General features: G+C 37.9%; 1 protein-coding gene across 2 annotated transcripts in view; it reads left to right on the forward strand.

Annotated features, from left to right (window-relative positions):
- The window catches only part of SRGAP1 (SLIT-ROBO Rho GTPase activating protein 1), a 135,294-nt gene that overhangs the window by 50,501 nt on the left and 62,678 nt on the right, over positions 1–22,115 (forward strand). For both annotated transcript variants that reach the window (XM_060777533.2, XM_060777534.2), the window contains exons 2-3: positions 15,829–16,024; positions 19,921–20,083. In XM_060777533.2, the coding sequence (XP_060633516.2) occupies positions 15,829–16,024; positions 19,921–20,083 (359 nt within the window). The remainder of the gene's footprint in view (positions 1–15,828; positions 16,025–19,920; positions 20,084–22,115) is intronic.

Here is a 22,115-nt window from a genome sequence, read left to right on the forward strand (position 1 = left end):
AAAGAATACCTTATAAGAGTACAATGGAGCATATGTTGTGTACGTTCAAGTTGTTTCTGATTTATGACAATGCTAAGGTGAACCTATCACAAGGGTTTCTATGGCTGAAAGTTTGTGACTCAACCAAGGTTACCCAGTGGGTTTCCATGGCTAAGTGGAGAATGAAAGCCTGAGTCATAGTTCAAAGTCTCAAACCGTATTATTCCAGCATAAATCACCAAGAGGATTCTGGCCTAACAGATTTAGAACAACACATATTTGTGTGCATTAGAGACAACATAAAAACACATGCACACCGTCACACCAACCTATGGTTGCAAAAAGTTTTAAACAGTGAGGTCAGAGCTAAAGCAAATGCAAAAATGAGAGAGAGAGAGAGAGACTAAAGGAAAGTGGTTTGCAATGTGTGGGTCCACAGATGTTTTGGCCTTCAGTTCCCAGAAAACCTACAACTAATAAACTGGCTGGGTTTCCTGGGAGCTGTAGGCCAAAACACCTGGGGGGACACAGGTTGAGAACCACAGCTACAGGACACACCACTTTCACAGAGCCAGCAAAAACCCACAATGACTGTACTGTATGTCTGCCTGTATGAGGGAAGCAAGGTTTTAGCAAAAAGATGCACGAGGAAGAATGTAAACCACGATTGGATAGGCACAGGAACCGGTTATTCAGTAGAAAGGATAACTTAAAAAGGAAATGGGAAGATGGTTCAAATGATATTGTGAAGAAATGTTGAATGTATTAAAGAAAGCTCATCATTTGACAGTTTTTATGTTCTTAGACTACAATCCCATAATCCTTTAGCCAGTATGGGCACGCCTGTTCATTGTCTCTGTTGTTCGTTTGACTTCCTTACAAATTGTTCTAAGACCTAATTTAAAGAACTGCTAATTACCTTTGAAGGCCTTTTTGATTTAACAGTGGGTTGTTAGAAGTTTTATTGAGGAAAAGTGGTTATGCAGCTGGAAAATTCAACAATGTGTTGAGATTTGTAACAGATACTGACAAATGGAGCTTCTAAATTATCTTCTTTTAGCAAGGTCCTATGTCCCTGATAACAGCCCAATAGATAGTAAGCTAACAGATACAAGTTTCTCATTAATAGCCTCTGGTGCTAGATACGGCGTATACCTATTGCAACATTGTCTGATCAGCGGATTTTAAAGGAGGCTTGTTGGAACGCATCTACACGTAGCAGCACTAGTGACTGGTGTTGTTGTCCCGGAAGATTGACATGCTATCCTTCTGGTGGTTTATTTTTTAAAAAGACAATACATAAATACAATACAACAACCAATTTGTTATAGGAGAATAATGCATGAAAGGCCTCGAAGAATAAGAATATCTTCGTAGGTGCTAGACAGTGTGTTGCTTGGCAGCTGGTGCCAGTGTGTCTTTTTTGTTGTTCATTCATTCAGTCGTTTCCGACTCTTCATGACCTCATGGACCAGCCCACACCTAGCTCCCTGTCGGCCGTCATCATCCCCAGCTCCTTCAAGGTCAATCCAGTCACTTCAAGGATGCCATCCATCCATCGTGCCCTTGGTCGGCCCCTCTTCCTTTTTCTTTCCATTTTCCCCAGCATGATTGTGTTCTCTAAGCTTTCCTTTCTTCTCATGATGTGGCCAAAGTACTTCAACTTGGCTCTACTATCCTTCCCTCCAATGAGCAGTCGGGCTTTATTTCTGTATGGACTGGTTGGATCTTCTGGCGGTCCAAGGCACTCTCAGAACTTTCCTCCAACACCACAGTTCAAAAGCATAAATCTTCCTTCGCTCAGCCTTCCCTATGGTCCAGCTCTCACATCCATAGGTGACTATGGGAAATACCATTGCTTTAACTATGCAGATCTTGGTTGCCAGTGTGATGTCTCTACTCTTCACTATTTTATCGAGATTGGTCATTGCTCTCCTCCCAAAAAGTGTCTCCTGGCTGCAGTCTGCATCTGCAGTAATCTTTGCACCTAGAAATACAAAGTCTGTCACTGCCTCCACATTTTCTCCCTCTATTTCCCAGTTGTCAATCATTCTTGTTGCCATAATATTGGTTTTTTTTATGTTTAGCTGCAACCCTGCTTTTGCGCTTTCTTCTTTAACTTTGATTAGAAGGCTCCTCAGCTCCTCCTCGCTTTTGGCCATCAAAGTGGTGTCATCTGCACATCTAAGGTTGCTAATGCTTCTTCCAGCAATTTTCACCCCAGCCTTTCTGAACCTTTAAGTCCCCCACTGATTTATGGTGATCCCATGAATTTCATAGGGCTCTCTTAGGCATGGAACATTCAGAGGTGGGTTTTGCCATTGCACTAGGGATGGACTGCCCACCCCTTCTTTAGACATGGACATTGTGGAACATCAACATTCATGCCCCTGGTGTTTAGTAAACTTACCAGGGCCTCTCAACAAAAAGAATGAGCCTACAAAATGGTATTTCTATTTAGGGCCCCTATCAAATTTGGAGCTGAACCTGAGTAAGAGGTCTGCCAGAAAATAATGAAAATGTGCACATCAGTCGTTCAATATCTTGTGCTTTCTTGTATATATCCCATAAGGCAACAAGCAAATGATACCTTCTTAGTATTCTTCCAGTTTCAAGCTCTCTCACTCACTCTCTCTCTGCTCTCATGGTGGCTTCTGACATGTACATAAAAAATCGTTGTTTTAAATGCTGTTGCTGAGACAGTTACCCATCCCTTGGCAGACTTGTAGTGGAAATCTCAGTATAGTGATTGTTCTCCTCTATGAGCCAAGACTTTGTCTTGCTCCTGCAATCAAAGTAAGGATGTTTTGGCTAAAGGTTGGGATCACTTTTGAGGTGTTTGCTCAGAATTCTGGCTTCATTGTCCGTTTCCTGATGCAGAGGAGCTTACATGTTTGCAAATGTATAGCATAGCAGTCTTGTGTTCCTCTTTCTTTATGGTTTGCATTTGTTGCCTGTACGTGAGATTCTGCTGCTACTTGGGGTGAGTGAAGAGAAGATGTCTACCATGTACTCAGGTATCCTATATTGGAAATTTCAACACAGAAGATACGTGTGCAAATCATATTCTGATCTGGCCACAGTGAAACATGATTAATTATCTCCAGTTTATTTACTGTCACACTCTGAACATGGAACTTCCTTTGAAGAAAATTCAGAAACTTCAACTGGTCCAAAAGGCTTCAGCTCAATTGTTAATCAGAGCTGGTTACAAGGAATACGTTAGTCACTTATTAAAATAGCTCAATTAGATACCATTTTATTTCTGGGCACAATTTAAGTATTGATGATGAGCTGTAAGGCCCTTGAACTTGTGTCCAGATTAAAAGATTGTATGCTTCCTCACAGACCCACTCAGGCTTTTCAGATGTGCAAGAGAAACCTTTCTATTGAAGTGGGTCTCCAACAATTGACTGTTTCCCTGTTACTGATAGGCATTTCAGATTAATGAGTTTGACTTTTTAATATGTTAATATAATTTATTATTGTTGAAGAGTTTTACCCTGTTGCAACGTGATATGTATTTAAAATTGGTATTTTTACTACCTTAATTTATATTTTATTATGCACATTTAATTATGTTTTTACAGTACTTATTATTTAATTATATTGGAAGCTGTCTTACATCCTAGCCATGGGAGAAAGCTGGAATATAAATATCATGTGTACATACATATAGTATATCCCTTGCTTGGCCACATGGGATGTTTTGTTCTTGCTCCCCCAGTTGTAAGAGTCAAGTTTAAATTTTTCTTGAAAGTTTATTCCAGGGTTCTGGAAGGACATCCTTATCTGGAATGCCAAAAACTAAAATGCTCCAAAATCCAAAAATGTCCACATGGGTGACTGAGATAGTAACACTTTTGCTTTCTGATGATTCAGTGTACACAAACTTTGTTTTAGTGCAAAAAATATTTAAATACTGCATTAAATTATCTTCAGGCAATGTGTATACAGTATATATGAAGAGTACATGACTCTAGTACTTGGACTTGGGTCACATCTCAAATATATTTCATTATGTATATATGTCAAAGTGCAGGTATTCTAACATCCATATCTCCAATAATCCAAAATGCTAACCTGAATCATCAGTATTCCATTATTTCTCTTTTCCACTGCCATGTAGCCCAACTTAACATTTTGAAAGTTTATCTGATAATGTCATTGAACATTGAGAATATCTATATTATATACCTTAACTATTAAAAGTGAAAATGTGTATATGTGTATGTGGCTGGGGTGCCCACTTCCACAGACAAGCTCTCACTTCCATAAACAGCTTTAACCCACAGTGCTGAGGAGCCACCAAAAGTCCCCCCTCCAATGATATTTCAGGTTATAGCACGCACCACGAACATGTAGCCCAACCCTTGCCAGTGATCTCCCCAAACACTGTACTGCCCACTACCCAAATAATGCTTTCATTTAGGGACAATTTCATCCTAGAGGGATTTGAGGGGACTGACCCACCATGGTGGGAGCTGGAGTTTATCCTGCAGCCAGAGACCACACTGAACTCCACCAATGATGCATCTAAAGCAAACTTGCCCAACATGACAATCTTTAAGCACTGATGGAGTTTCAGGGGGTTAACCTGGCATGATATGAGTTGTAGTTTACCCTCAACCATATGCATTTTGTAAAATAAAAAATGACTTTTTCATATAACCTGGTCAATGCTGGGTTACCCAAGCTAATAAACCTTAAATAACAACAATTGCAACTCCATAGTTCATTATTCTAGCAATAGAAGCAACAACATGCTTTTATGTGTCAAAAATTGTGTTTTTATTATAAGAATCGATGCCCATTGTGTTTTTTCTGTTCTGTAAGACTTTGATCTCTTTTGACGAAACCTTATATTTCTCTGTTGTTGTTAGTCTCTTCGGGTTCAACAGCTTTACATTCAACCTGAATGTTTATATCGCTTTTTTGTTGTGTACTACAATAGAGGGAGGTTTGGGTGTCTGGAGGCACTAGATTTGCCAAATGGTCCTTAATTTAAAGGGTCATTTTTAAAGTCTCAGTAGTGTTGTGTGACAGATGTCAGTTAATGCTTTGTAGCATTTGAAATAAGTACAATGCAGAAGCAAATCACTCTTATGATAATCCAAATGAGAGTTGACTGTGGGTGAATTGCAGCCAGCAAGGAAGAAGAAATTTGGCATTCTAACTTAGCAGCTGTTAGATTGTCTCTCCCTTGCACACTTAAAAGGAAGAAGTGCAAATAAATACTCAGGGTGAGTGCCTGAGATATGGCAGAGCACTTTGGAATGATTAAACACAGAGTGAATGACAGCTTGAAAAACAAGGACATGGTTTCCTTCATGCTGTAAACAAATCATTCTGCTAAAAATGCAGATGGAAGAGATCAAAAAATGTCTACAAGTGATGACAGGTTTATAAGCACTTTAGATTTCTAGTGCTAAAATGACGGCCTCTTTCCAAGAGTTTTATCTCTTGACATTAGTTGGTGGATGGATAGCTTTGGTTTGTTCTTTTCAGAACATTAAATCTTGCACAGTGAAAATTCTGTGTGTTTTAACCAGAAAATTAAGGAGTTTTTTTAAAAAAAAAATCATGTGCCTCACTCTTAACAGAAAATGTCAAAATTACTTCAAGGATGGATTCAGGGTGTGAACTTGATTGTTAAGAAGGATCAAGATTTAGTTTGTGAGAGCTGGTAGTAGACCTGAAGTGGTTTATCAAATGTCAGGTGGCATTTTGGATATCTGTTCACACAATATTATTATTGTGACTATGCTTGTGGCAATGGCATGGATAAAAAGATCAAAACATTAGGAGGAAACCTGATTGGAAATTATTGAACTAACAGGTCCTATTATATCTAACTAGCACTGTCTATGATGGATGAAGACAGCAGGAGATATAATGCCACATATATGAGGGGCATTGCTTGGCAAAATGTGGGGAACAGAAAACTAGCATATGAAGTTGCCCTGCTTTGATGACTGTTCCAGCTCTGGGCATTGGTGAGGTTACAATGTCTTTGGCAGCTACTTCCTTCCTGGGAGCAGCTAGTTAACAAATTATTTGATTGTGGAATGACACCAATTAATATAATAAATATTTGCTGTATATATCATTAACAGGTTGGGTCTTTTCAATGGAGCTTTAGGAGTAGGTAAAAAGAATGCATCCCACTTTAAATCATGTGTCTGTCTCTTGCAAAGTTTTGGGGATTGTATTTAGAGAGGGGCGTTTAAACTGCTCAGCCAGAGAGGTCTTAGGTCTCACTAAACCAGGGATGGGCAAACTTCGACCCACCGGGTGTTTTGGACTTCAACCAGCTGTTAGGAATTGTGGAAGTTGAAGTCCAAAACCTGGCTGAAGTTTGCCCATGAATGCACTAAACTATAAGCCCCAGAACTCTGCAGGAGGCAACCACAGGATTCCAGATGGGATGCATACTCTTTGCCTGCTCTTTAATCTCTAGTAAACAAGGCCTAGGGACCTCAAAGGGAACAGCGTCTCCTTCCTTTATAAGATGTTAAATTTAATTAAACAGACTCCTCAGTCCAATTTTAAATTTCTAGCAGTGGAAAGCTAGTATTACAAATCTTCCTGGCAATAATCAAAGTGTTTCATCCTCTCGCCAGCTGTTTCATCCCCTTTGAGGCAGTTTTGGACTATTCAAACTTACCCTACTGGTTTCATTTAGAGTTTAAGACCAAACTTTCTGGCTCAGAACCTGTTAAATCTTGCAAAATGTTAAGTTGGCAAAAATACACATTTTGAAATTAGATGTAGATTTGTCAACTGCAAATTGTACAACTTTATAAACATTCTGATTTTAATCAATGTTTCTTCTGCATATAATTTTGCTGTCCTCACTGATTTTTGAAAAAGTACCCAAGTGTATACGATTTATTTATTTATTTATTTATTTATTTATTTAGAGTATATATCCCCCACCTTTTCAGCCAAAAGAAAAATTCCCAGAGCATTTTGCAGATAATTTATTTGACAGTTCCCTGCCCTCAGGCTTATAATCTAATTTAGGATACACAGGGAAAAGAGGACTAGTAGTGTGCAGGGGAATGAAGACCAACAGATACCGCCTGCTCTTCATTCCCTCAGTTACTGTAGCAGGTGGAGACACAATGTAGCTGGACTTGCCTTTTTTTGCCTCCTCAATGGACATAGAAGTGGAAGTTTGAATGAAGGTAGGGCCCCTTTCATCAGCTGCTGGGACCAAGGCATGATGGAGTTGTGCTTCCATTTTTCTCTTCCCACCCAGAACCCCCATGACCAACAGAAAACACTGTTTTCTGATGGTCATTGGCAACCCCTATGACACCCCCTCATGACCTCCCCCAGGAGTCCTGACCTCTAGGTTGAGAAACACTGATTTAGACCTGTGGCCCATGCTTTGCCGAGGAAAAGCAAGGACTCAGAGGCAAAAGAAAATGTTTGCAAATAATTGTTCCAACCCACTCCATATGTGCACAAGAGATGAATGAAGGAATAAAGATGGGGTATTCATATCACCTGCCTCCTTTTCTCCTTCAGTTTCCTGTATTCAACAGTCCATCATCATAATCAGGAGAAATTTGCTTTTCTCCTGTCAAACAACACCTCAAAATGCCACAGATTGTGAAAGGATTCTCATTTGCCAGTGTTTTATTTTCTGTCTCCTACCAGAGTAGACTGATCCTGTAAAGGGAGAACACTGACTTTATAAATGACTGATTCTTTGTTTTGTATGCTCATGCAGTTCCATGAGGCAACTCTTTAAGACAGTGTTGTACTTTGCAACAAGGTCAGCTCTTTAAACATCCTTGCTCAGCTTAGAAATAAGAAATCTGATTATAACAGCATTATGTTTCGAATGCTAGCTTCATTGTGGCAGATGTATAATGCAGGTTGGCAGTATGCCTGCATGTTATTTTGTCCTCTTTTGGAGAGGCAAAGACAAAAGGTTGGATCCAGAAAAATGCCAGTGGATTTTCTCCGTCCTTCTTTCTGCTACAGCCTGCTCCTGCAAAATTACTCCTGAGGGCAGGGGAACTCTTATGAACAACATGTGATGTAATTATGCAAGGAAAAGTGCTTTCGATTCATACAGGCTCTTTGGCTTCCAGCTAGAATCTATAGGAGGACTAAATGGAGGCAATATTGGCAATATTGTTATATCCTCTCACATTTAGAGTTACAGAGCCAAATGAAATTTCCGGCCAGTTAAGCTTGCATAATATTGTATACTTAGTGTGTGTGCCTGCGCCTTCCAGTTGCCTGCTGACCTATGGTCACTCTACCACATTAATCTCATAGGTTTTTTTAGGTAAAGAATACTGAAAGTTAATTTATTTCTGAAAAATAGCCTACAGCACCGAGTATTCATTGGGATCCTCATCTTAACATATTGACTTGAAGCTAGTTCCACAGGTTGTGTTTTAAACTTGTGGTCTTAATAACCCAATCTTAGCCATGTTTCCCCATCAATGTAGCCTTACTCACTGACTGAAACAAAAATTTGGATGCTTTGGAAAGTAAGGCTTATTAATTTAAAAGATTTCTTGTACCAATTATTTTAAACCGAATGTCATTGCTCTGTCATTGAGACTGCTTTATAAACTGCAGTTGTATCTGGTCTTCCATTATTTACCCCTTTTATTTTAATTGTCTTTGGCAGTATTCCTTAAATACAGAGGATTTACAGCCTTGCCTTTAGAGAAAATAGAACCAGTAGTTAAAAAAAAAAGCTAAATATTTTAATAGATGTAAATAAATCTTTCAGCACACAGTTGCAGCAGTAGCAGAAGATTACCCTACAAAATGATCTTGTCAAAAGATTTTTAGGCACTTGGTATTTCCAGCAGTGCTACAGAAAGAAAAAGTCACTTGAAGGAGAGTTATTGAAGTCCTTTTCTTTCCCACTCTTAGAACTCTCAGAGCTCAGGAGGAGAGGAAGGTAAAGTATAGATATTAATTCTAAAACATCACATGACTGAAAACAAGATGTCAAGTTCATTCTGGCAGCTCTTCAAACGTTTTCTAGCCATCATTTGTAATTCATCTGAGTTAACTACAGGTACGGGTTTCCTCAATGTCCCTGCTTATATTCATTCTTTTGTGTTTTAAGGATTTCCTTTCAAGTTTAGCAATGCTTTTGGTCTTTTTGACCTTTGAAGTGATGACAGAAACTTACAATGACATTACATTAGAGTTGGGCAAGTGCTGCAGGATTAGGAGGTACTTGTCAGGTTGATCACATGTTCAAGGGACACACACCTTTTTGCTTTGTTTTTGGTGTTTAGTGTGTTAATAAAATTTACATATGTGCAAATCTGTTACATTTAAAATCAATTATTATATTTATTAAACCTTTCCCTATTATTATTAATAATAATACATGAAATCTTTATTTCCTATTTTGATTACTCAATATTTATTTCAATATGACAATAATAATTAGCTCTGAACATTTCTCTGTATGCATTTATGTTATATTTGACTTACATTGACTGTAGTGCCAACTGAAATAACAATGTGTTTGGGGGTGTAAGACAGAGTTTGATATTCATAATTGGAGTAATGGTCATATTGAGTTCTCCATGTGCCATTATTTGCCTTTTCAGAAGCAATCGGTTTTATTTTTATATCCAAAAGCTACTTATAATGGTCATCTTACCTCTTAAATCTAAGAAATAACAGTTAAATATGACAGGGTATTAGCAGACATCTCTACTTCAGGTAGTGATGCTTGCAAATCAGACACTGAGGATTGATTTAAGAGAAGACATTGTTCTGTTCCTTCATTTGACCTCAGATTTCCAGACCTCTCCATCCAGAGAGCAGAAAACAGAATTTGCTGTGTAATCAACATGAAGTACAGATGTAGTGCCAGCATTTAATTGCTGGCACAGATGGCCTGTTTCTGCAGAAGAAGTGGTTCTCAAAATGTTACTCAGCATTGCCACTGTGATGTTTGAGATCTACCAAAATGTGACAGGCAAAGTGCCATCCATTCAGATGTCTACCAGTGTAGGCAGCCAAATGACTATCGGCTGTGATTATGAATAGCTAAGAACAAAAAACAAACAAAAGGTCTTGCAGCTACAGGAAATATTTTGGCACTCTTCACTATGTCTTAGTGAGTAGCATCTTAAAACAGTTCAAGCCTCAGCTAGGAGTTTGTTTGCTAGGATCCAGTTGATAACTGTGATGCAAAATCTCTTAATGGAGAAGAGAGGTTGTATTCATCTCTAGCAACAAAAAGAATGAACGCTGTGGATCTTCTGAGCAAAACTAATTTATTTTGGCAAGAATTTAATTAGTGTCATCAGATGAGTGAAGCAGCCTGGGAAGATGGTGTGTTTATATATGCAAAAATAAAGAGACAAAGATAATTCTATATATTGTGTGAATTATTATCAAACTATGTATTCATATAAGCAGCTGTTTATAGTTAGAGAATCACCAATAGTCTTTATGCAAACCCACTAAATATTGTTAGTCTCATAGCTTTCTGTTTCTAATATTTCTTGAGTTCATGATAGTTGCAAGGTTTGGATCAAAACTGGAAAGACTGCTGGTTCAGGTGAATGTGGAGTGTACCACAGCTAGCTGCAGCCTGAAGATTCAGGCAAGGGTGGGTATCACATTACCCTCTAAATATGTTTGAACCACAACTCCCAGCATCATGGGTTTCCTGGCTTGGCTTCTGGGAGTTCCATCCTAACAACATCTGGGGAGCCATATGATTCTTCTTATTTAGGATATGTAATAGATTTAGAGATGAACAGATGTTTGAACCACCTGAGACCATGTTCTATTCACAGATTTTATCCTCACTTTTGACATCCCAATTATTATTTAGAGGGTAATGTGATATAAATTAATTCATTTTTAGCAATTCCTTTTGTGTATATAGTTCAGTACAAAACCAAAATGACAACAGGTATTTGTGTGAAAATGTAGGCCAATATTCTTTTTCCAGCTAAAACATTTGTGTTTTCTGCACTGCGGTGAAGCATGTGACCTACTTATTATGAATGTGACAGAATTTAATCCTCACATTTCTTTTGAAAAGGGGATTTTTATATGACTATAAGATATCAAAAGTACTTGAGGCAAAAGGTATTCAAATTGACTTGTGCATATGTTAAGTTAGCAGTCAGAATTTGCTGTGGCTGACCTAGGTGCCAAATGTCTCTGCACTTTCAAAAGTTCCTGAAAGGTTGTTTGGGACTGCACAGCAAATTGGGAGCAGGGTGTTTTGTGCAGCACTTGGATAATTAGTTCAGATTCTGGTTATATGCCCCCAAATGGGTCATGAGGATTGGCTCTTTGTTGTAATGCACTGTAATTATTATGTAAAAAGGCATACACTGCAAGTTGCTCTTGTGTTCAACATATTAAAGAATGAGGATACCCAAAGGGTTTTACTTTGCTAGTAAGCAGACTGGTTGATGGGACTATAGTTGTCCTGCTGGAGTTAAACATAATCCTGGTCCCTAAAAGCTGCAAAGTAATCAGTAGTAATTTGCTGTTTGCTTCTGGTAATAACAGGGCACAGTAATTTGTTTTTGTTATTTCAGCAACTTTTGGGAAAAAACAGCAACTTGTGAGACAAACAATTGTAAAATGGTTTAACAAACCTGGTTCCACTGCATGTATTTTTTCAGGAAAAGGAAGGCACCTGCAAGTAAGGAGAATTGAAAGAAAACTGAATCTATAAGAATTGTAATTTGAATCTCTCTCCCTCTGAAAACAAATTCCATTGCTCCCCTAAGAATGCCTTCTTGCAGCTCTTCTGCAAGTTGTGAACAATTTCTTCAGCACTTGCTGAGCAAATAACAGCCTGAGCTGCCTGACTAAAATCCTGGCAAGTTGCAGGAAATAGAATTGATTTTGAAAACAAAGATAAACCAGAACACCACTCAATTTAAAATGTACAGGAGTCATACAAACCTGCTTTAAGGCAGGCTGACAGGTCCACAATCACAAGGACCAAGAACATGTTGCCCAGCCTAGGTGCAGGTAGACAGGAATTGTTTGTTTTTTCAGACATAGTTTAGACCAGTAGTTCTCAACCTTCCTGATGCCACGACCCCTTAATACAGTTCCTCATGTTGTGGTGACCTCCAACCATACAATTCTTTTCTTTGCTACTTCATAACTGTAAATTTGCTACTGTTATGAATCGTAATGTAAATATCGGGCATGCAGGATGTATTTTCATTCACTAGACCAAATTTGACACAAATACCCAATACACCCAAATTTGAATACTGGTGGGATGGGGTGGGGGGTGTTGATTTTGTCACTGGGAGTTGTTGTTGCTGGGATTTATAGTTCATCTACAATCAAAGAGTATTCTGAACTCCACCAACAATAGAATTGGGTCAGACTTCCCACACAGAACCCCCGTGGCCAATAGAAAATACTGGGAGAGTTTAGTGGCCACTGACCTTGAGGTTTGGAGTTGTAGTTCACCTACATCCAGAGAGCACTATGGCCTCAAACACTGATGGATCTGATCAAACTTGGCATAAATACTCAATATGTCCAAATGTGAATACGGGTGGAGTTTGGGGAAAATAGACCTTGACATTTGGGAGTTGTAGTTGCTGGTATTTATTCAATCAATCAAAGAGCATTCTGAACTCCACCAATGATAGAATTGGGCCAGCTTTCCTACACATAATCCCCATGACCAACAGAAAATACTGTTTTCTGATGGTCTTTGGTGACCCCTCTGACATCACCTTGCGACCCCCAAGTTGAGAAACACTGGTTTAGACAAATCTATACTCATTGATGTTTCATCACTCAAAGACCTAGGGGTGAAAATGTCAACCATCAGCACTTACCCTGAAAAGTATTGTTCTCAAGTTGGTGACAGGGGATTTGAAAGCTCTTTAGAGTTTACAATCTGAGCTGTTTTACTCATGCAAGTGCCAATGCTTAACATGCTTACTGAGTGTTTGAACATGCATATTTCCGTTCATTCCAGTTCTGTTGAACTGCTAGGGAACTTCTTTTAGAAGGCTGTTGTTCTAAAGGTTGACCACTCACTTCAGCACATCTTTGACAATACTTTGACAATACTTGAGTTCCATATTGCTCTGATAATGTTTGTTGTTTAAAGAGTCCTATTAGTGACAAGAAGAATGTGATTCCTTCCATGCACATGTCACTCTGCCTCTTAGCAAAGCGACACCGAAAATTGCAATCAAAAGTGGCAGCAGACAAGTTTTTGGATGATTGGCTTTCATAATAGAGATGCCATTACTTAATAAGCTCTCTTTCTAGTAATCTCATGCATTTTCTTGGTTGGCAGGAAATAGGGTTTCCTGTCAACCCTATTTGGAGGCTCCTGTGAAAAAGATGGTGCTTCAAATCACTAGGCTCCATGTTGTTTAGGGCTGCCAGCAATTTGAATTGTGTCTGCAAATAAACCAGAAATCAGTCCATTTGCATTAGAGTTATTACCAAATGAATAAATATTCTATAAATCATTTACATAAGTTCGCTTTCAAATCTTGATATTACTGAAACATTTAGCCTCATAGTTAATATTGATGTGTTATAGCAACAATTTTAGGAAATACACCAGAAACACTATAAGTAATAAATGTCTCAGGAATCTGTATTTCATCTACATTTCCTTTTTACTTCATCAGAAGCCCCCACAAGCTGTCAGTTACATATGCCACTTACAAAGTGATGAGTTAAAGTGAATCGATTCAAATGAGAAATTTGAAGTTTGGGATCATGCCATAGGTGCATACATTTTCTCTTTCCCATGGATTCTATCCTATCTTTTTTTGTTTCCAGAGCTATATTGTGTCATTCCATCCAATTGGGTGAAACTATGGATGGGATTTGGAGTGAAGTACATACAGACTTTGAATACACACACGGTATATAAACATACATACACAATTAGTCTTTCTAACCTATCCATCCATGCAATAATTGCTAGGATGAATCTAGCACAGGTGTGGGTAAAGTACACCCTTGGACTACATGGGAACAGAGCAGTTTGTATGGCTCCCGTGATTCCCTCATATTTTGAAAAATATTTTACCCCCAAAAGAACCCTATCATGTTGGGGGAATTTTCACCATGTTTTTGCTACCCTTGTCTTTCCAAAGAGGAGTGGATTCTGTGGGGTCAATAAAGACACTTAGCCTGTGATAGTTGCTTACCCCTGATCTAATGGAACTACTTTCCTATTCAGGCTTACCTTGAAATGTTTATTCTATTTAGTAGCAATGAAAAGTCCTGTAGCACTTTTTGAAAAATCTTACTGCTACTGCAACTGTTCTTCTGGAATACAGCATTATAGAAACACAGGGTTTGGCTTGTCGCTGCTTAATTCTTGTTTATATTTCAAATGTTCACAGTTAACTATTACATTAGTTCATCATTATGTTATATTTATAGTATGTTATTTTAGGTTTTGTGTTATGCCAAATACCTTTTCTTTGTAGAAGAACATAATTGATATTATAAAAGAAAAATGAGGTGAAAGGAATGTGAATGTTTAGAACTTGGGAGTCATAGTTTCTGTTCTGTCAAATTTACATCTGTTGTGTTTCACTGGTGTTTGTAAAGATATGAGAAATAAATATGAACTATGGCAAAAACACTCTGAATTGTTTTCTTAAGGTGCTCTCATAATCGGAAAATTACTAACACTTTAGCATAACAGAAATATGAGATTTAAATAAAAGTTACCAAATGCTAAAATATTTTGCCAGCTGGCAAGTAACTCTAGTGGGGAAAATGGAAATTATGTGTCTTTACTTTTCATTCTAGATAAAAAGAGTAATTCATAGATAACTGTTAATATACAGCAGTCATTCACTTCAGAGCAAAATTGGATATTTCAACAGAAGTACCACAGTGTCACGTCTTCTTTTTTGCAACACTTAACACAAATGGAATACAGCATATCATTGCACTGTATGTTTTCCTGACCTCCTCTGCAAATGATGTGAGTCAGGGAAATGTGCTGTGCAATGACATTGTGTCATATGTTATTTGTGTTTGATGTGTAGGAAAGTGAATTGGGGGGTGGGGGGAGGAGTGCAGAGGCAGCAGCATTAAGTCTGTTTAAACATCTAATTTAGCCTTTGTGTAAGTTACAATTAACTTTGTCCTACAATTTTAAGAACACTTAAAGTGCAGTTCTTAAACTACTTACCATATCTTTTTTTAAATGTTACCCTTCCTTTTAGTCTTTAACATGAGCTATTTCTAAATCCCAGTAATAAAAAACATGATATAAAGTCAATGATTAGTTCTTCATTTTCTACATTTAGATACAAAAGAATTTACTACATTTTATTTTACCACCAATAAGAAGTGAAAACACTGTACAATACTTAAATTGGTCAGCATCAGATACTGAAACTGTCACCTTGAGATGTAGCTGATAAGGAGTGGAACTCTTTCAAGATAGATATATTTGCCTTGAGCCTGTTAACAACTAGATTGTCATAACTTTGAGGATGATTTGATTTTTAGATATTTTTCAGGGGAGAAGGGTTTTTCTTTTTGGTGTCAGGAGCGACTTGAGAAACTGTAAGTCGCTTCTGGTGTGGGAAAACTGGCTGTCTACAACTACATTGCCCAGGGGACGCTTGGATGTTTTATTATCCTGTGAGAAGCTTCTTTCATGTCCCCGCATGAGATGCTGGAGCTAGCAGATGGGAGCTCACCCCGCTCCCTGGATTCGAACCGCCGACCTTTCGGTCAGCAATCCTGCTGGCACAAGAGTTTAACCCATTGCACCACCTGGGGAAAGTTATTTCATCTTTATGAATTCATCAGCTTTTTGTAACAACTTTGTTGTGTTTCTTCTTCTAGAGATTCGAGCTCAATTAATAGAGCAACAAAAATGTCTGGAGCAGCAGACTGAAATGAGAGTGCAGCTACTTCAAGATCTGCAGGATTTCTTCCGTAAAAAGGCAGAAATAGAGACTGAATATTCTCGCAATCTAGAAAAATTAGCAGAAAGATTCATGGCAAAAACAAGAAGTACAAAAGATCACCAACAATACAAGTAAGTCTACGTTTCTTATATAATCAGTGGTTTCGTTCACATGTCCAACCAACCCAGCGGTCCCGGGGAATAATATGAGTTGTTTTATATTATAACCCTTCCACATTTTGGGGGGTTAGAGGCAGAAGTCTCCATGGAAAGAAACAAATGCTTTATTTTTATCTGAGAGAATACCTTTCTAGGCATTTGTAGGTTCTCCAGTACAATTCTTCGTGGAAGTTGACTATAGAATTGCACTACAAGTTCCTGGAGAAATGCTCTGTCTAAGACTCTCTTAAGTCCTCTAGCGCACTACTTCTTAAACCCTGGGTCCCAACCCCAAATGGGGCCCCTTAGCTCACTGCTGGGGTCCTGAATTATTTTCCTGAATGTCACCTAGTGTCTGTTTTAGAGAGTTACATGAATCTGTTCGTAACAATGTGCAGCATTAACAGTGGACTCTGCAGATGTTTCAGCTGTACTTCATAAACAGGGAAAAACAGTCTGTTTTGCAAGACTTGCAAATGCTGATTTATTAACCCTAAATGTTGGTTTTTTACACCTATTATATATACATACCTGGGCTCATGTAAACATTTCTTGTACTGCCAGGAGTGAAGACCAACAGGTCATAAGTTCGAATCCGGGGAGAGCGCGGATGAGCTCCCTCTGTCAGCTCCAGTTCCCTATGCGGGGACATGAGAGAAGTCTCCCACAAGGATGGTAAAACATCAAAACATCTGGGCGTCCCCTGGGCAACGTCCTTGCAGATGGCAATTTCTCTCATACCAGAAGCAGCTTGTAGTTTCTCAAGATGCTCCTGACACGAAAAAAAAATTCCAAAGTGATAGGAAAGCACCAATGCTGTCTCGGGACCAACCATCCCTCACCAGCACCATTTTCTCACTCAGGCATTTCAAAAGGCCCGAGTTGTCAATATTATTTAAAAGTTTTTAAATTATATATACATACATAGAGACACACACTCTTCAAAATTCAGCAATCAAAATACAAGTATTTTTCCCCAATTCCACCACCTTCTCATTCCTTCCTGAGACCTCTAACCTTGACTTCTCTTTACATAATACAAAGGTACAGGAATCCTTTTGAATATTTATACCTCAGTATATTCGAGCATGTAATCATTTCCCCCTGGTTACCATCTTATACATAACCATATAAGGTTCTCAAAAGTATTCATTTTATTTTTTTATCATCCTGTATCCCATTTTACCTCATTTCCCCTCCTAAAGTCCACAAATAATCAGTTCCTCAAAAGTCAAACCCACAAATGTGGAAGACTGACTGTATATATAAATGTTTAATAAAATAATGATATAAACCTATACAAGTGATAGTCAACTAGATATGAATATCAACAACAGTATTCTGATAACTAATACTATAAATAAGGTACAGTATAGAAAAATATGACAGGTCTCAACATTTCACAAGTTCAGTGGGCAATACAGATGTCACTTATTTCATAAAGTCCTCATTCCTGAGAGCGAGAATCTGAAATATTTATTAAAACAGTTATGGACAACACAACATATCAAACTTTTGATTGAAAGGCAATCAAGCTATCAGTCTTGAGATTCTTCATACAGCAATAAACCTCTTTAACTCTCACATGTCATAACCTGACACTGAAGCAGAGAGCTTTTATTTATATAGTTAACCTGCTGTAGCTGCAATGAACCGTATGCCGTCAGTCAACACAATGAAGCTTAATAAATCCTGAGACAAGACTATGCTTGTGTATTTACTGAAAACGTATCAGTTCAGATATTGAACATTAATAGAAGCATATAAACATATCAAATTACGTATAATAGCCATAAAAGGTGGCAGGAGACATTATTACATTTCAAGGCATATCTCAGTTCTGTTCACATAAGAATCAAGTTCAATATGACATATATCTCAAACATACTCTTTTGTTTTTTTAGACATAAGTGTAAATGTATTTTAATGAGTAACTCCAATTTTGAACTTAAAACGTGTATCACACTTCAGTTTCACAACCTGGTTTCAAGTAACGCCTTAAACCAAAGTTTTCCAATCTATGTGCTAGAGAGGAGAAGGAAGAGAAGAATTTTTAGACTGCCCTATCTCCCCAAAGGGACTCAGAGCGGTTTCCAGCATGTATGACAAACATTCATACATTAAAAAGGGAAAAACATTCAAACAGAATTACATCAGGGCAAACCATATTGAACAATATAAAAGCAACCTAACTCTAAAACCTAATAACAAACAAAATAACCAACAATAAAAACTTAAATAGCCTATATGGATATAAAAGTTAATATAAATTTAACACTAAATAAAGGCAACTAAGAGTGATAGCTAAAACCAGGGGTCCTTAAACAATGGCCCGGGAGGCTGGATGCGGCCCTCCAAGGTCATTTATCCAGCCCTCACTCAGGGTCAAGCTAAGTCTGAAATGGCTTGAAAGCACACAACAACAACAATCCTATCTGATCAGCCAAAAGCAGGCCCACACTTCCCATTGAAATATGAATAAGTTTATAGTTGTTAAAATTGGTCTTCATTTTCATTATTGTATTGTTTTTAAGTGTCTTTTGCACTACAAATAAGATATGTGCAGTGTGCATAGGAATTCCTTCATGTTTTTTTCAAATTATAATCCGGCCCTCCAACAGTTTGAGGGACTGTGGCCTGACCCTCTGATTAAAAAGTTTGAGGACCCCTGGCTAAAACCATTATAAAAAGATTTTATTCAAGAAATGTTGTTCAAGATACAAAGGTATCTTTGCAAAGTCCAGACACTCACAAACATGCAGTCATATGAATTGTGTGTTCTTGTTTTAGGGGTTATCTGTTTTTTGTTTCCTTTTTTCCTTTTCTTCTTTTTTACGCAGTATTTATGCAACCAAAAGCCAATTTGGTTTACTTATCTTTTGTGTCACAATAAAGCTATTTGGCACCTTCACAGTGTTGAATATCTTATGTACATCTCGTTCTGACAATACCAATTAAATCCATTTCAGTTCAAGGTTGTAACATGAAAAATGCTAGAAAGTAAAGGAGGGTAGGGTGAATGCTTCAAGATTATGTATTTGAGTTTAAAATTTAAGAAGGATCTGAAGCTGAAATAACTCATGTTTGCTGTCTAATACGCTAGGAACTTGACCATGCTATGTAAACAAAAATAATAGGGTACATAATTTAAACAGCATCGTTTGCATAAAACAAGCATTTTTGTAATAGATCTGTAACATACAAAAATCATTGGGAACCAGCAGATAGCTATTCTTTCCATTTGGGAATGCAGATGCATAAAACAATCCACTTTTTACAATCTTTTGTACCTTCCAAAGAATGATTTTCCCGGTCCAAATGACGAGCTTCCCACGAAAGAGAGTCGGGATGTCCTGTCTTTAAGTTGTTTCCCATATTTCCAGCTGCAGGCTATAGGTCTATGTGGGGAAAGCTACAGCATGCCATCTGGACAGGACCTTATTATTTATTGTTTGTGGACTTCCTGCAGTGATATAAATGATGTTGACAAATGGAGATTGACATGTCAGAGGTTATAGATTATCCTAAAAATGACATATTTAATTTTTATGGCTAACACATTAATGCACTGTTAATTAAAAAGATTAATGGGCTTTCTTGATAGGATCCATGACCATTAAATGGCTTAGAATCCCAACATCTTTAAGTATGCATGGAAAAGATTAAATTTGTTCTGGAATCATCATGGTTTTAAGCATGAAATGGTACTTAAAGTGTTTTAGGAATTCATTAATAAAATTTTGAATGTCCCCTCCACTGTATTATTCCCTATTTTCTCAAGCAACAATATTTTGTGGCTATGTTCTTGTTTAAACTGATAACATAAAATGCAGCTATCACTAATTATGTAAAATATCTGTTCTTACTAGAAAAGACCAAAATCTGCTATCTCCAGTAAATTGTTGGTATTTACTACTCAACCAAGTGAGACGGGAAAGCAAAGATCATGCAACTCTGAGTGATATTTACCTGAACAATGTCATCATGCGTTTTATGCAGATAAGTGAGGATTCCACCCGAATGTTCAAAAAGGTACTAAATTGTGATTTCTCCAATGCTTTATTCAAATGAAAATACTACCAGATATTTAGCATATTACTAAGTACTGCCTCATAATATTTGTTTCTGTAAATGTTTGTACCCATTTCGAGGCATTGAATGTCTGCCTTTGTGTGTGTGTGTGTGTAAGCCTCCTTGAGTCCTTCCGGGGGGGGGGGGGGGGAGGGCGGTCTAGAAATAAAGGGTTGTTGTTGTTGTTGAAATGTAGAGAAGAAAGTGATTTTTGTGACGGAAGTTTCATAATCTTATTTCTAAACATAAGAATGATAAATGAGCTCTCCTTTATGAAAAATATTCAATTCAAGAAAATGAAAAGGCTTTATACATTTAATTCATGTTCTTTTAATAAGCATTTCTTGAAAGCAAGTTTGGAAGTAATAAAAAATGAGAAAAGGTTTGAAGCAAGAATATCTTTGCATATACCAGCATCAGCATAATTAAAAGTTAATGTTTTATTACCCACGACAGTAAATAAAAGAGTAATATGCATTGTAAAATCACTTTAGGTTATGTTCATGGACAACCGGACACACTCATTTGCTTTACACATCAGCTTGACTGTAAATCAACAACTGGTATTCTGTTGATCAGTCTCACACTAGAGAATGAATCCACTTTAAATCTGGTTACTGCCTCCTGCAGAATTCTGTGGTTTGTAGTTTAGAGAGGAGCCCTTAGCAGCCTCACTAAACTACCAACCCCCGAATTCTGTAGGAGCCAGAAACCGGATTTAAAGTGGATTAGTTCTCTAGTGTGATGAAGTGATGAGACCCATCTACATGGACCATATGATTCTCTGCAGGGGTGAATGGACTCTATGGCAGCCACTCAATGCTAGGGTTAATTCACCTTAATGCAGCTTTGTCCCATTTTTAAAAACGATTGCAGGAAAGTTTGAAAATGTTGGCCACTTCCTATTTGGAAGCAGATGCATCTATTTTCACAACTATCCCGCTCTCCCTGGGGACAGGGATGGCATTTCCCATCAATCACAAAACTGTTGACGATCGTGGTAGTTGTCGCTCGGTACCTGTAATGATGCTAACCAGAGTGATGTAGTGATAAGAGAAGGGAAGGGAGAAAGGAGGAAACTATTTCTTCTTTCCCCTCCCCTGTATAGTTTTTTTGCTTTGGCTTGTGTCACTACATGCACCAAGTGACGACTACTACTAGTTCTGAGCCCTGTGGTAATTGCTAAACCAAGATCAATAGGGAGAAGGTAAGGATTTGGTCCAGTGGCACTTGACAGGTTCCAGGGGACACTGGGCTATGCAGACCCGATTTGGCTGCTTGGCTAGCTCAATGTGCATAGTGCATTTATTATTATTATTATTATTATTATTATTATTATTATTATTGCAGACACCTGCCAGCCCTTGAGCCGACTCAGTTACTGGCTGTGCAGACTTCAGCAATGGTGACCCAAGTACTCCACTCCAGATCAGCATCAGCATTTATAGCACACGTAGATGATCCCAAAATCAGTGGTTGAAAGGATGAGTTAACCCATAGCTACCATTGATTCAGTAGCTCTACTCTAGTCAGAATTGACAATAGGTTTCAGGCTATTGTTGGAGGGGGATATGTTTTTAATCAATGGAGTACACCGCGGTATTTAACTCCTAGCCTCTAGGTACTTCATTGAAGTAGACAACTACACACTACTTTTCTGCCAAATTGGCAAGTGTGTGTTAGCAAACACATACATGTCTGGTTTGGGCCTCAATACTGGATCTGTATTTACGTAAAAAACCAAAGGGTAGCTGGGTTATTTTTTCATTTTTTCCATTCTTATTAAGGTGAAAACGTACTGCTGTTTCTCCTACAATGATATTTTTCATCTTTATATACCTGTATTACTCTAGCTAGTTAAACAGAACATTTTGATGTTTGAATCAATCAGAGAGAAATGGTTAACTTTCTAATGTATATGCACAATACTTGTGAATATTCCTTATCCAAGGAGCATACACACTGATGGCATTTGAATACGTTTAGATTTTTT

This window comes from Anolis sagrei, chromosome 5 (assembly GCF_037176765.1).
Source record: "Anolis sagrei isolate rAnoSag1 chromosome 5, rAnoSag1.mat, whole genome shotgun sequence".
Lineage (NCBI taxonomy): Eukaryota > Metazoa > Chordata > Lepidosauria > Squamata > Dactyloidae > Anolis > Anolis sagrei.